This window comes from Peromyscus californicus, unplaced genomic scaffold, assembly GCF_007827085.1.
Source record: "Peromyscus californicus insignis strain IS unplaced genomic scaffold, ASM782708v3 Scaffold_6__1_contigs__length_162567912, whole genome shotgun sequence".
Lineage (NCBI taxonomy): Eukaryota > Metazoa > Chordata > Mammalia > Rodentia > Cricetidae > Peromyscus > Peromyscus californicus.
Genome location: NW_026294584.1, coordinates 23,119,979 through 23,136,482, shown reverse-complemented (window position 1 = coordinate 23,136,482; position 16,504 = coordinate 23,119,979). Strand labels below are relative to the sequence as shown.

Sequence of the window (16,504 nt, the reverse complement as noted above, 5' to 3'; positions counted from 1 at the left end):
ACCTCGCACACGCAAGGTGCCATTGTCCTGTTCTTTAAGTGAGTACATGGTGACACAGAATAATACCATTTCTAATTGTATATAAACAAAAACTGAGCAAAGTTCTCTATATGTGTCTTAACTTTATAGAGATTAAAAAAAGAAAAGAAAAGAAAAGAAATAGAAAACCATGAATGGAAAACCAGACTTAGCTGGAATAAATTCCTAAGAGAAGCCTATATTGCCAAACTCCAGAAGACAAACGGTTTCCAGGAGGCCTGGGGGTTTTGTTAAGTTTTGCTGATGGCAAATTCAGGAGGAGAGAGGAAAAGCAATGAACCCCTGCAGCCTCCCAGAGACTACCACTGAGGCTGGCAGAGCCTTCTGCCTGGCAAGTCAAACTCCCAACTGTACAGGAAAGGGTCAGAGAAGCAGGCTTAGCCATAGTGTTTTTTAAAGTACACACTTAACTTATTCTGAAATTAGAAAACATAGTTTAGAAACCGATCATATAATTATCAAATTAATTTTAAAATAATTCATTTAATTAGTACTTTGTTTCTTAAAAAGACTCACCTAAGAGGACAAATCCATCTGCTTCTGGTTCAGGTACAGAGGGCTTTTTGGACTCTGGAGGCTTTCGGAAGAAGTGGAACATAGTCGTCTCCGCTGCTGCTCTCTGAAACAGACATTCTGTATGAGGTCAATTCAGATGGGGCCAGAACTCCTGCCCTTCTTGGTAAAGAGCCTGTCGTAAAGGTAGCATAATAACAACTCTGAGGTCATCTACTGCCAGACTTAAAAGCATCAAACTTTCTCTAGCTATTAGAAGATGAAGGTACAAATCAAGATACATCTGTTTAGAGTCTAAAATCTGTGCCTTTAGAGTTCACAGTGCAACCATTATCAGTTTCTGAAGATTCAGAAAAACATTCTAGGAAATGCTCCCTGGAAGACTAAAATCAACAGGTAACACCCGAATCTAAAGAATTTCACAAACCACAGAATAAACATTAGTTTGAGGGGAGGAAAAAAAAGACTTGTCAAGACTTCTTCACTGGACAATACTTCTTCACTAGGCCATACTCAGCTGAAGCCTCATAAAGCCCAAGGCACTGAAAAAGAAAAGAGAAGAAGGCGCTCCGGCAGACATCCTTTCCCTCTCGGTTACCTGCTTTAGGCACTGTGCTGTACCATCATAAAAAAGGGAAGAAAAAGAAACACTGCCAACCCCGAACCCCCACCCAGACAGCTCTTTGTATCAGGGTTTCTTTTGGACCACCAACTAGCTCCCAAATCATGACTTATTATTAGTTATGAATGCTTGGCCTTAGCTTAGGCTCATTTCGTGCTAGCTCTTACAACTTAACCTGTATCTCTTCATCTACGTTTTGCCTCGGGGCTTTTTACCTTTCTTTGATTCTGTATATCTTACTTTCACTGCTTGTGTCTGACTGGAGGCTGCCTGGCTTCAGGCCCCACCCAGGTGTGCCCCTCCCTTTTTCCCTCGTTCTCTCCTTCTTCTTCTTCTTCTTCTTCTTCTTCTTCTTCTTCTTCTTCTTCTTCTTCTTCTTCTTCTTCTTCTTCTTCTTCTTCTTTCTCTCTCTCTCTCTCTCTCTCTCTCTCTCTCTCTCTCTCTCTCTCTCTCTCTCTCTCTCGTTCTAGCTATTGGCTGTTCAGCTTTTTATTAAACCAATCAGGTGCCTTAGGCAGGCAAGGTGAAACAGCAACACATCTTTACGTAATTAAATAAATTCAGCACAAACAAATGTGATACATCTTTACATTGTTAACAAAGGCAGCAGAAACCTTCACATAGTTAAAGTAATATTCTGCAGCATAAACAAATGTAACACATCTTTGCTCAGTTAAAATAATATTCCACAACAGATCTTGGCATTGGTGAACTGTCCCCGACACACACCCCACCTACCACTACCACCTTTGCATGTTCCTGTAGAATGAAAACTTAGAAAACAACTGAGACAAAAGCTAAAGCGTGCTAGCAAGCTCACATTATATGCTGCCTACAGTCCCTCCAAGCAAAAGAATTAAGATAAGGCAGAGCCCTGATGGTAGAAAGCACTCCTAATTTTAGTTTTCATAAATTCCAGCCCTAACATTTAACCCTAGGAAAAGCCTTGTGGTGCTGGAAAGGGTCCTAAGAATTGTGCAGGTTATCATGACCATGCAGGTCCAGGAAGGACACTAAGCCCAATATAAACAAATGGCAGAAGGAAACTACTATACCTACCTGTTAACACAAAACAGAGCTGTCAGATTTCATTTTGTGTGTTTGTGTGAGGTTGTTTTGGGTTTTTGCTGTTATTTTAAAACCAAGGTCTCTCTGTTTAGCCCTGGCTGGCATAGAACCTACTTTGTAGACCAGACTGGTTTTAAACTCAAGATTGGGGGCCTCTGCCAGCCCCCAATCCCCAGTGCTCAGTGATGGAATTTAAAAAGTGCACCACTACCCCCGGTAGATTTCTCTTTTAAACAGAATAAAAAATGGAAAGGACAAAACATCAGCCATGAGAAAAGGATAGTATTTCAAAACAGAAGATGACCTCCCCCATCCTCAAAGACAGAGCTTTACTATATACCCTGATAGAGCCAAAAGGAGACTGCAAACAGGCTGGCACCCCTTCAGAGAACACCAGGAGACATGGCCTCCATGGAAGTAGTGAAAAACACAATGAGATGAAAAATCAAAAGGAAACGATGAAAAGATAGAAATTGTGGCAGATGCCTAGAATTCCAGCACCCAACAGGTGGAGACAGGTTCTTGGTTTGGTATGGAGGTTAACCTCACTGATCTTCCTTCCTTAGCATCTAGAATAGATAGGGCTATAGACACCCACCACCATGCACAACCAAATCTTACTGGTATCCGCTTTTTAATCAATAGAAAATCAAAGCCAGGTATGGTGGTTCATGTCTGTAATTCCAGTCCTTGGCTATCAGAGGAGGACAGAGCACAGTAAGGTAATGCCTGGCCAGTCGACATAGCAAGTTCTGGGCCAGCAAGTGCTACGTAGTGAAACCCTACCTCAAAAAAATAGAACTGGAGAGACTGTTCAGTGCCTCAGGCACTTGCTGTGAAAGTCTGACAGCCTGATTTGGGGCCCCTGCACCCCATGGACAAAGGAGGATGAGCAGCTCCCTGCTGTAACCCAGTGCTCCGATAGCAAGATGGGCAGCAGAGACAAGGTAACCGCCCGAGCTCAAAGTTCCTAGACTGGCTCACACGGAGTTAGCATCCTGCGGTGTGTAAAGTGACAACGGACTCCAAAAGTTGTCCCCTGACCTCCACTCATGCAATGTTGTAATGTGCTCCAGCATGAATACACACTCACACACACACACACACACACACACACACACACACACACACACTAAAAACAAAACCTAGAAGACAAGGCAGTCTAAAAATTCCTGACATTTGTGTGGACCTTCAACACTACATTCCTCTTTTGATTATATTTGACTAATTGCAATTTCTGTCTTTATAATTCTATTTCTGTCTTTATCAGACCCTACTTTTCCAAGCCTTGCTCCTCTCTGTTTTGAAGACATCTCCAAACTCCACAACATCTATGTTCAAGACTGACTGACTTTGTGTTTCTGTTTTGCCAGCACTGGTTAGGTGCTCAGGACGGAGACTGGGACAGCACCGCTGCTGCAGCACTGGACTCATATCTGAGGGGACAAACTGTCAGCGGCTGACAATTCCTCTGAAACAATCGCTCGCACTAATCATAGAGCAGCACCAAAAGTAAGAGGGGCCTGTAAACAGCACGGAGGCCTCAGTGCAGCATGTGACGTACATGGGTGATGATGTCTACAGTGATGACGTCTACGTGAGTTCCTGAACAGGCTTCAGGCTATTTTCCTTCTCTACTATTTTCAGTATTTTAAATATTATCTATAATAAGCAAATTTTACCATTGCAAATGGAAAAATATCAAAAGATATTCTTAAAAATCTATTATTTGCTAGCAGTGACACTGTTTTTGGCTAAGCTAGAATAGAGTTCTCCTAATAGGCAGACACACGGGATCTCAGAGGTACACAGGGACAGACTTCACATTCTCAAGCCATAGACTGGGAGAAGAAACCTGCAAATCACCTGATACTTCAATAAAGCTATGAGCATTCATAGCATATTTAGGTGTTATATAAACATTTTAGTTCACAATTATTCAGAAAACCATCTCAAAGTTTTAAACCATTTTGTGTTTGGACAGATAATCTCTATGTAAAAAACAAAACACTTCTTTATGCAGTCAACACAACCTGAACATAAAGGGCAACATATTCACTTTTTTTTTTTTTTTTTGGTTTTTTCAAGACAGGGTTTCTCTGTGTAGCTTTGCGCCTTTCCTGGATCTTGCTCTGTAGACCAGGCTGGCCTCGAACTCACAGCGATCCGCCTGGCTCTGCCTCCCGAGTGCTGGGATTAAAGGCGTGCGCCACCACCGCCCGGCTCATATTCACTTTTAATGATACACACTGACCACACCCAGCAGGTATGTCAGAGGCGGGACCAGACAGACCTCACGGCTCTGAAGTGGGGGTATGGGAAAGTGCATAATATAATTTTTTCTTACTATTTCAAGGATTTCTTCTTCAGTAACATCACCTACAACAAGATTAAAACATAAGAAAACATATATCTCTCAGGTTTATTATCTGTTTAATTCTACCAGACTCCTAGTTAATGTAACTATACCAGAAGTAAATTCCTGCATGACTGAAATACGGCAGCCACTTTACGATAGAAGATATGTGTGTGTGTGTGTGTGTGTGTGTGTGTGTGTGTGTGTGTGTGTGTGTATTTATAAACACATTTTCTTCTTCATGCTTGTGCCAAAATTCAAAAAATATGTAAATTTAATACTTCTGAAAAATTAAAATCCTAAACAATGTATAATGCTCCTTTTCTGTAATGATACATTATGAAGTGCATGATTATGGAAATAAAATACAAACGCAGATGAAAGTTTACTAATTTCTCCTGAGAAGTACCAAAATAGTGTAGGGCTGTGCTCCATGCTTTTTGCAGTTTTTATCTTAGATTAAGAATGCATTAAATAGCATAAATCACTTCCAAAAGATCACTACAAATTCCAAAAGCCCTGGTAGACTGCTTTTTAGACCATCTGATGGGTAGGGCATCAATAGAAATGAAGAGAGAAGGAAAGTCTTCAGTAAGAAGGACCAATATGAACAAGAGTGTTTTTCAGAATAGCAAAGGAAGGAACCTCACCAGAGACAAGGTGATACGTAGATAAGCCACAGAAATCAAGACTGAGAAGAATAATGATAAAATATTTTAAAGGCTGAAAAGTCAAAAAATATTACAATATGCAGAGCAGCATACCAAGATTTGTTCAATATTAAATTCATACACTCTAGAAGAGCCTTGTGCAAAGATTAAAATTTTCAAATAATGCTGCACAGGCTAAGTGTGATGACTGGATTAAGACAGGAAATATCTGAGGAGAAGGGGAACAGTGTACTGAAATGATGTGGAATAGAGCTCAGTGACTCGCATTTTACAAAACGCAACTAAAGAAGAGCCAGTAAAAAAATGACTGACAAGTCCAGCCACAGAGAAAAGAGAGTGATAAGCTGAGTAAGAAAAGTAGAAAAGGAATGTTTAAGAGAAGAAAAAACAGTATGAAGAAGACATCACGAGACCCACTCATTACTTTGTTTGCTAACCTAAAAAATTAATAACAAAAAGAAAATAAATTCCATTTCAATATGATTTTAAGGCATACTAGAAATTCAGATGCTATGTAAAAATGTACTTCTTATAAGGAAGCAACTAGTTCAGTTTTGTAAAATATTATGTTGCTTGACTGAATATTATGCAAACTGGCCTCAGATGACAGTTTCAGACCTAAAATGGACATTTTTCATAGCCTAAATCTAATCAACAAAGGAAAATTTCTGGAAGACTTTAGCTACTCTAAATCATTCCTGGGGGTCTGTCCACTTGTGACTGTCTTGCCTGTTCTGTAAGTCTGCAGCAATAAGAGAGAACCTGTAGAAAGCTGACAGAGCTTCCATTCTGCAGGCTAACTCTCACAGTAGCAAAAGGTGCTATGCAGGCCACTAGGGCAGAAAAACCATCAACTGTCTTACCCATATGTGAACTTTGTGAGTTACAATACCAACCTACCTGGCAAAAAAAAAAAAAAAAAAAAAAAATGTGTCCAATGTTCCAATAGTGGCATGACTACTATTGGAGTAACCAACCACTTTCTGATTGCAGTTAAGGCACACTTCACAGTTTGATATTCATGCCTGGACCTGGAACTCTCATCACAAGTTTATGGCTTTGGAAGTAAGAGGCCCCAAGGGGAAACTTGCTACTGTTATGCTCAATCAACTTAGCATCAAGTGAATTCTAAATATACACGGTTATACCCAGAGGTAAGTTTTGGTCAGAAAAACTTCTGTTTGCAGTAGGTAATGGTTAACACAGAGACTCGTAACTGGTAAAGTGCCAGTAATACTAAAAAAGAAATCTGTATCAGCTCCTCCAAGGCTCAGTGAACATCACAGAAGATGGGGGTCAAAAGAGCTGAAGGATGGGAAGGACTGCTACACAATGCTGACTTCTGGAAATGGCATGGTCATTATACCTATAAACCTCCAGCAGTGGTGGTTAGCTTCACAAGACCTGCACAAGATGAGGCCCAGCAACAGTCCATCAGGGATGGGCAAGGAGCTCATGAGGCCCCACTCTTCCCTCAGGGACTACTGCCAAGTGATGATAGCTGAGAAAAAAAGAGTACTTGTTTTCCAGTGGACTCCATACTCTTGAATGTCATCCCCCAATCCATGCTGGAATCAAATCAGTGGGTCACAAAAAACAACAAACAAGCAAGACATGAAAGTGTGGGAGAGGCTTGTTGTGAGTGGGCTCAGCAGGAGTGTGCAGGGATGAGAAGGGAATGGTGGTCGTGGCAAAAATGACCCAAATCCACAATATGTGAGTAAGAAACCATCAAAGAATAAACGTCTTTGAAGTCTCAAAACTACTGACTCTACCTGGGCTCTCACATGCCCCTTCAAGTTTGTAAAGAATTATCAGCTACGTCTACCTCTTACATTTATAACTAAAGATTTCCACTGGAAATTCTTAAAGACATTGTAGTTTCTGGCACACTAAAAGTATTGATGTGTTGAAATAAAACCCTTTATAACCCTTTAAGATAAATTGAATGGAACCTAAACAGTGCATTTGAATACTCACTCTCACCCATTTAAAATCCTTGAGAGCGCAGCTGCTTGCAGAGCATTCATTTGTCAGGCTGCCCCAGTGCGCCTCTGCTATGTGGCCTGGCCTGGCCTAACTCAGAAAAGCCCAACCTTTTCTTCCTTCTCTTTATCTCTTTACAGACACTGGCCAAACACAAGCATGCTTTCCCTGGCATCTGGGAGTTTTCATTCTTCCGCGGAAGGCCCATTCTTGTGCCTCACTGCTGCTAGCCGACCTCCACGGCAAAAAGCATGGCCTTCTCTTACTGTTCTCTCCTGGTGGCTGCACAGATTTACAGCTGGCCTGATCTGTTGCTTTTCTCCCAAAAGATAATAAAAATGTCCTTGATCTTCAAAATGAAGAAACAAACAAATAAATAAAAACGATTTAGCTTTCCTAGCAGTAGGACACTTTCAGTGTTCTTTCTCCCTCTTTCCCCTTCTGGCCAGGAGCAGCTTGAAAATAGCCTCCGATTGCATTCGACTCACTGGAACAGCACATAGACACAAACTGATGATGGCAACTTCACCTTTCCCCCCAAAAAGGTTTCATATTTTTACTACTGAACCAGCCAACCAACTAAGGTATAACACCAAAAAAGAAAAATCAGATTACCAATTAAACACGCCCAACTGTTTAGACAATGGTGACATTTTCAACTTGATATGGTATGGTAGTGACTTTGATACCACATAAAGGTGTGTATCATCTCAAATGCAACTCATTACAGTCCTAGCTTGATTCTTCTTCCTTGTCACCTACTCAGAGCTGTAGTGGATTTTATTATCAGTTTTCATCTGAATCTGGAAGACAATTTTGCCTATGTTTCCATCAGTACATGCTTCATATTCAAAGTCTCATGGGAAGACACATGCTTAGACAGAGTCAAGCATGCCACAGCCTCACTTTTAAGAGATATCACGCTCCAATTTAAAACTTCTAACCTTTTCACTTATAACCTAAATAGAAAGTGACATCATGTGCATCTATGTCAATAGAAAATGAAAACATTTGATTTAATGAACTTATTCTCCTAACATGACCTTATGGATATTTTTAGCAAACTGCTAACTTAAAAACAAATAAACAAAAAACACTAAGAATACTTGTACATTGGATAATCACGAACTATAATTTGCACATAGAGCATCACGATAGAGAGAATTCTGGAAAAGTACAAGGGAGCTCCAGAGACGCCACAGTGTAGGCACTGTAATCGTTCAACCAAGGGAAGTGCTCCCTATTTGGCCAAGGTGGAATGGCTATGGAGTCCTTATCAATCATCCAGGTTGGTGATAGTATCATGTCTGGAACAAGCTATTTCAACAGTCCTGGCTGGGGCTGCACCTCTAGAAGTCCAGGCAATCTGCTGCAATCTTTCAGAGTTGTCTCAAGGCATTCGTGGAGTGCTCCAGCCAGCTAGTGCTGGCTAAGGCTAATCTGACTGTTTAACTGACAGTCATTTTGCTCAAGAAAACTATGGAAGCAAGGATGAGTACAACAGCTGTGAATTAGGAATCTGACTGCCCCAGTACTGATATCTTTGTGTATTTACAGGAAAATGAGTATCAGATTGTGGGAGCCCGTTTTCAGGTTCCTCGTGGCTTTACCCAGCAGGTCCGCAGAGAGAGGATGATTGGACCACGGGCCTGAGTGCAGGTGTCTGAGATGGTCTGCACTTGGCTGTGCTGGAGGGGAGGTCTTTTGCTCCACCCCTTGGCATTTCTATAAATACAGAGACAGTCAGGGCTCCCCGGAATAGGTTCCAAGCCCTCTTGAGGCTGTCCTGTATTTTTTATCTGTTTATCTCCACACTCTAAATCCTTCTAGCTAATATTTCCTGCTGCTTGCACTCAACAAAACTCTGGGGAACTGCGGGGTTGGTGGGTAAATGCCCCACATTAGATGGAAAATTATGGTATAAACATAAAGAACTTACAGTTAACATTAACAATTTGCCCAGATTCCAAGCGTGCTTTAACAGTGCCCCGGAAGAGATGCTCCCCTTCCCTACACCTGCAAGTCTCTCATAGTGATCCTATACAATGTATTTTAAATAGAATCTGTGGTCTCTACCTACTAAATACTCTCCAATGCTTGTGTTAAAAAGACCAAAAATATCTTTGGACATTACCAAATGCTCCCCATCTAACAAGGCTGTCCTTAGTTGAAAGCCAAGGCATTTGATGAAAAGGATTCCTGCAATATCACCCACTGAGCAGAGAGCTCCCTGAATAAAGAAATTTATTGGAGAGTAGACTTGGGAGAGTAGACTTCACCTGGGGATAAAGAACAGTGTCCTGTCTTCTCTGTGAACACTGGCAGTGCATAACAGAAGACAGGCTGTGTCCTAGTCCTCTGAGGATGTGTGTCATCACCTACTATGGGAGGAGTTCCAGTCAGGGAACACCTTCAAGTCAGAGGTTTTACTTCAAGCAAAACAAAACTTCTCCTCTTTTGAAAACCATTCAAGTGAAAAACAATGCTTGTCATTGTGTTTGTGCTCACACATGCATACACGCAGGTGTGCACACACATACACTCACACTTATACACACCGGCACACGTGTACAAGCACACGCCAAGGTGCAGATGAGGAGATCAGAGGACAACTTGTGGGAGTTGATTCTCTCCTTCCGCCATGTGGGTACTGGCGATAAAACTTGGGTCATCAGGCTTGGCATCAAGCACCTTGTTGGCTGAGCCATTGTGCAAGGCCCAAAAGCATTATTTTCTTTTGCCAAATATTGGGGTGATACTGAAATCTGAAAGGTCAAGTTATTGACTTCTGAGATATTATAAGTTGCACTTACAAATTATCATACATGTCACAGTCACTCACCAAGAAGATAATTTAACAGCCTTTAGGGTCATATTAATCCTTCTAAGTTAATGATTCAATGATATATTTTCTGTTTTAGGAAAATTAAAAACACAAATCTACACAAATGTCAAAAACAACTCTTGTTAGTTGGGCATGAAAAAAAACTATATAGGTCATCAGAAGAAAAATGCCTACTTCATTTAATTTTGCAACTCTGAAAAACACATTCAGAAAAAGACTCCTGAAAATCTGAACATAAAACACTTCTCTAGTATAGCAAATATCTTAGGTGAAATGACCATGTATAATAAACAATGTCCCATGGAAGAATAAAGTCATCGAGTGTGATAATTAGGATGCCTGCTGTTCAATTAGCCTTAAAACAGAAAAAACTCTGCCAGGTGATGGTGGCATACACCTTTAATCCCAGCACTCAGGAGGCAGAGGCAGGTTGATCTTTATTAGTTCAAGGCCACTCTGGTCTACAGAGTAAGTTCAGGACAGTCACGACTACACAGAGAAATCCTGTATCAAAAAAACAAAACCAAAACAAAACAGAATGAATAAACAAAACAAAAAGCTCTGTAAGCAGAGCACAGGACTTGTCTAATTTCAAGTTTAAAGAATTACTTATCAGTCCTCATTTCCCAACTCATTTAGAGTCCTTTTATACTCTTAAGCCACTGAAGACTCAATTACTACCTAGAAGAGCCACACACGGAGGATGTGTATGAGCTACTAAAATTGAATGAATCAGTGTAACATGTGTAGGGTAAAAGGGCCAGCAAAAGAAATCCACTTTGGCTCTGAACCCAGAGCCAGTGAAAGAAACCCACCATGAACCTGAAACCAGAGCCAGTGAAAAAAGCACAGGGACAAATAGCCAAACGAATGGAAACACATGAACTATGAACCAATGGCTGAGGGGTCACCAACGGGATCAGGCCCTCTGAGTGGGTAAGACAGTTGATTGGCTTGATCTGTTTGGGAGGCATCCAGGCAGTGGGACCGGGTCCTGTGCTCATTGCATGAGTTGGCTGCTTGAAACCTGGGGCCTATGCAGGGTCGCTTGGCTCGGCCTGGGAGGAGGGGACTGGACCTGCCTGGACTGAGTCTACCAGGTTGATCTCAGTCCTCGGGGGAGGCTTTGCCCTGGAGGAGGTGGGAATGGGGGGTGGGCTGGAGGGAAGGTGATGGGGGGCGGAGGGGGGAGAACAAGGGAATCCGTGGCTGATATGTAGAACTGAATTGTATTGCAAAATAAAAATTAAAAAAAAAACAACAACAAAAAACCACTTTGGCCTTGAAACCAAAGAAACACATTCTGACCCTGAAAGCAGAGTCAAAGAAACAAACTTTGGTCCTAGAACCAGAGCCAGTGAAAGAAATACGGCAATATGGCACCACCAGAACCTAGTGGTTCTACAACAGTAAGACCTGAACATCCCAACACAGAAGAAACATCAGAAAGCAACCTTAAAAATAACTTCATGAAGATGATAGAGAACTTTAAAGATGAAATAAAAAATTCCCTTAAAGAAATTGAAGAAAAGACAAACAAAAAATTGGAAGAAATGAATAAATCCCTTAAAGAAAGCCAAGAAAAAGCAATTAAACAGGTGGAAGGAACAGTTCAAGACCTGGAAACTGAAAAAAAAAAATAAAGAAGACAAACTGAGGGAACTCTGGAAATAGAAAATATGAATAAACATACAGGAACTACAGATGCAAACATAACCAACAGAATACAAGAGATGGAAGAAAGAATCTATGGCATGGAGAATACAATAGAGGAAATAGATTCATCAGTCAAAGAAAACACCAAAGCCAAAAAAGTCGTAACACGAAACATCCAGGAAATCTAGGACACTATGAAAAGGCCCAGCCTAAGGATAATAGGGATAGAAGGAGGAGAAGAATACCAACTCAAAGGTACAGAAAATATATTCAACAAAATCATAGAAGAAAACTTTCTCAACTTAAAGAAGGAAGTACCTATGAAGATACAAGAAGCTTATAGAACACCAAATAGAATAGACCCCCCAAAAAAGTTCCCTCGCCACATGACAATTAAACCACTAAACATACAGAATAAAGACAGAATATTAAGAGCAGCAAAGGGAAAAGGCCACGTGACTTATAAAGGCAGACATATCAGAATAACACCCGACTTCTCAATGGAGACTCTGAAAGCCAGAAGGACCTGGACAGACATAATGCAGACACTAAGAGACCACAGATGCCAGCCCAGACCACTATACCCAGTAAAATGTTCAATCACCACAGACACAGTGCACAAGACATTTCAAGACAAAGCCATATTTAAACAACACCTACCCACAAATCTAGCCCTACAGAAAACACTAGAAGGAAAACTCCAACCTAAGGAAATTAGATGCATCAAAAAAAAAAAAAAAGCAATAGATCAACCCACAGCAGCAAGTCCCAAAGAAGGGAAATACATACATACTACCACCAAAAGATAACAGGAATTAACAATCACTGGTTATTAATATCCCTTAACATCAATGGACTCAATTCACCTATAAAACACACAGTCTAACAGAACAGATATGAAAACAGGATCCATCCTTCTGCTGCATACTGAAACACACCTCAACTTCAAAGACAGACACTACTTCAGATTAAAAGGCTGAGAAAAGACTTTCCAATCAAATGGACTTAAGTAGCAAGCTGGTGGAGTTATCCTAATATCTAACAAAATAGACTGCAAACTAAAATCAATCAGAAGAGATCAAGAAGGACATTACATATTCATAACAGGAAAAATCCACCAAGATGAAGTCTCAATTCTGAACATTTATGCCCCAAATACAAGGGTAACCACATATGCAAAAGAATCATTACTAAAGCTTAAATCACACATCAAAACCCACACACTAGTAGTGGGAGACTTCAACAGTCCACTCTCACCAATGGACAGGTCGGCCCGACAGAAACTTAACAGAGAAATAAGGGATCTAACAAATGTTATGACTCAAATGGACTTAATAGATATCTACAGAACATTCCACCCTAACACAAAAGAATATACCTTCTTCTCAGCACCCTATGGAACCTTCTCTAAAATCGACCACATACTGGGTCACAATACTAATCTCATCAGATACAAAAAAATTGGAATAACCTCCTGTATTTTATCAGATGACCATGGCTTAAAGTCAGATTTCAACAACAACAAAAATTACAGAAAGCCTACAATCACATGGAAACTGAATAATGCCCAACTAAATCACTAATGGGTCAAGGAAGAAAGAAAGAAAGAAATTAAAGACTTCCTAGAATCCAATGAAAATGAATGTACAACATACCTAAACTTATTGGTAACTATGAAAGCAGTGCTAAGAGGAAAATTCATAGCACTAAATGCCCACATAAAGAAGTTGGAGAAATCTCACACTAGCAATTTAACACCACACCTTAAAGCTCTAGAGCAAAAAGAAGCAAACTCATCCAGGAGGAATCGAAGCCAAGAAATAATCAAACTGAGGGCTGCAAACAATAAAATAGAAACAAAGAGAACAATACAAAGAATCAATGAAACAGAGTTGGTTCTATGAGAAAATCAACAAGCTCTTATCCAAACTAACCAAAAGGCAAAGACAGAATATTCAAATTGACAAAATCAGAAATGAAAAGGGGGTCATAACAACAGACAACAAAGAAATCCAGAGAATCATTAAGTCATACTTCAAAAACTTGTACTCTACAAAATTGAAAAATCTAAAAGAAATGGACAATTTTCTGGATAGGTACCACATACCAAAATTAAATCAAGACCAGATAAACGATTTTAAACAGACCTATAACACCTAAGTAAACAGAAACTCTATTAAAAGTCTCCCAACCCCAAAAAGCCCAGGACCAGATGATTTCAGCATAAAATTCTACAAGATTTTTCAAAGAGCTAATACCAATACTCTTCAAATTGTTCCACACAATAGAAACAGAAGGAACATTACCAAACTCTTTTTATGAGGCTACAGTTACCCTGATACCCAAGCCACACAAAGATGCAACAAAGAAAGAGAATTACAGACCAATCTCTCTCATGAACATTGATGCAAAAATACTCAATAAAATACTGGCAAACTGAATCCAAGAACACATCAAAAAAAATTATCCACCATGACCAAGTGTAGGTAGAGTTTTCCTGCCTGGCCCACAGTCAGGACAAATCTCTCTCACCCGCCAGTCCCAAGCCACTCAAACCCGATCAAGTAAACACAGACACTTATATTGGTTTCAAACTGTATGGCCGTGGCAGGCTTCTTGCTAACTGTTCTTACAGCTTAAATTAATCCATTTCTATTAATCTATACCTTGCCACGTGGCTTGTGGCTTACCGGTACTTTACATCTTCCTTGTCCTGATGGTGGCTGGCAGTGTCTCCCTCTCCAGCTTCCTGTTCTCTCAATTTTCCTCTCTGTTAGTCCTGCCTATACTTCCTGCCTGGCCACTGCCAATCAGTGATTTATTCATTGACCAATCAGCAACACATTTGACATACAGACCATCCCACAGCACCTCCCCTTTTCTTTTCTTAAAAAGGAAGGTTTTAACCTTTACACATCTCCAAAGTCAGCTTGGTATATTTGGGAATTTGGGCGTAGCTTCTCTTACTACTTCCTGCTGGAGGGGGGCGCTGTATCTTCTGGGGAAACAAAGAAAATTTTAGGATCATGGAGTAGTCCGTGAGGCTGTATCATCTGAGCCAGTTGTCTTGAAACAGTTCTGGATGTTGGATCATCTGGGCCATGGTGTCATCGGAGACCTTTCAGGGGGTCTCGGCTGGTCAAACCTGATGTATCTTAATCTGGAACAAATCCATAGCCTCTGGCTTTCTGTGGGAACAAAAGTAGAATCTCCTTTCCAAAGCAACATATCCTTATATCCAAATTTTGAAGTCAAGATACCTTTAAAATATACATTTTGGCATAACTCAACAGCTTTTACAATCAAATGTTTTTCTACAGTTAAAAATCCCAAAGACAACACAATCCAGATTCTCTGTGTAATATTCATCTTCACGTGGCTTATTTTTTATATTAATTTTACTGTCTCTTTGAAGACTTTATTTTTTAAAACTATGTATTTGTTTCTATACTGTATATATCACCTTTTTTGTCTCTTTCAAGCCTACGTATCTTTTACACACATTTTAAACTATTACATCTGAATCTGTCTTATTGTGAATCTATTGCTTTAAGCTGTAGCAGCTGTGGCTGCTGGCTCCGCCCACCTCAGCTTCCCAACATGGCGGCAGTATGCTTACCGCCAGCTCTGGGAGCCATCGTGGGTCTCTATGCTTTTATCCAAGCAGCGTGTAGCCCAGAAACCTCTTTTTTGTTTTGTACTAGCAAAGGCTAAATCCACCACACAGCTTAATGTGCCACTTGCAGAGGCCTCATTCCCGCCATACGGGGGCAGGTCGAGCGCACACGCTAGGAACCCGCCAGTAGCTCAAACCGGCAGCTGCCGCTCATTTGAGAGAGACAATTAGGAAGCTGTTTTTAGCTCCATTTTAGAATCTTTTTTTTCAGGTTTTAGGTGGAAACTCTTGCCCCACGTTGGGCGCCATTTGTAGGTAGAGTTTTCCTGCCTGGCCCACAGTCAGGACAAATCTCTCTCACCCGCCAGTCCCAAGCCACTCAAACCCGATCAAGTAAACACAGACACTTATATTGGTTTCAAACTGTATGGCCGTGGCAGGCTTCTTGCTAACTGTTCTTACAGCTTAAATTAATCCATTTCTATTAATCTATACCTTGCCACGTGGCTTGTGGCTTACCGGTACTTTACATCTTCCTTGTCCTGATGGTGGCTGGCAGTGTCTCCCTCTCCAGCTTCCTGTTCTCTCAATTTTCCTCTCTGTTAGTCCTGCCTATACTTCCTGCCTGGCCACTGCCAATCAGTGATTTATTCATTGACCAATCAGCAACACATTTGACATACAGACCATCCCACAGCAACCAAGTAGGCTTCATCCCAGGGATGCATGCATGGCTCAACATATGAAAATCTGTCAATGTAATGCACCATATAAACAAACTGAAGGAAAAAAACTGCTGGGGGATGTCTTTCTGTATGCTGTGAATATATGTTGTTCTCATTGGTTAATAAATAAGGTGCCTATGGTAAGGCAGCTTAGAGGCAGGTGGGAAATCCAGGCAGACAGACAGGAAGAAGAAAAGCAGAGGGGAGAGAGATGTCAGCACTGCCAGGAGAAGCAAGATGTGAAAATACTGGTAAGCCATGGTCATTGGCAACTTAAAGATTAATAGAAATGGGTCAAGTTATAAGAGCTAGCTAGCAAGAAGCTTGCCATATGCCATGTAACTGGTAATTAATATTAAGCCTCCGAGTGATTATTTTATAAGTAGCCATGGTCTGCGAGGTGGGCA

At 40.7% G+C, this 16,504-nt stretch overlaps 1 protein-coding gene across 1 annotated transcript in view; it reads right to left on the bottom strand.

The window, feature by feature from the left end:
- Window positions 1-16,504, bottom strand: part of Umad1 (UBAP1-MVB12-associated (UMA) domain containing 1) — a 166,081-nt gene that overhangs the window by 140,218 nt on the left and 9,359 nt on the right. Inside the window, exon 2 of the mRNA XM_052719839.1 lies at window positions 556-658. Within this exon, the coding sequence (XP_052575799.1) occupies window positions 556-637 (82 nt within the window). The 5' untranslated portion in view covers window positions 638-658. The remainder of the gene's footprint in view (window positions 1-555; window positions 659-16,504) is intronic.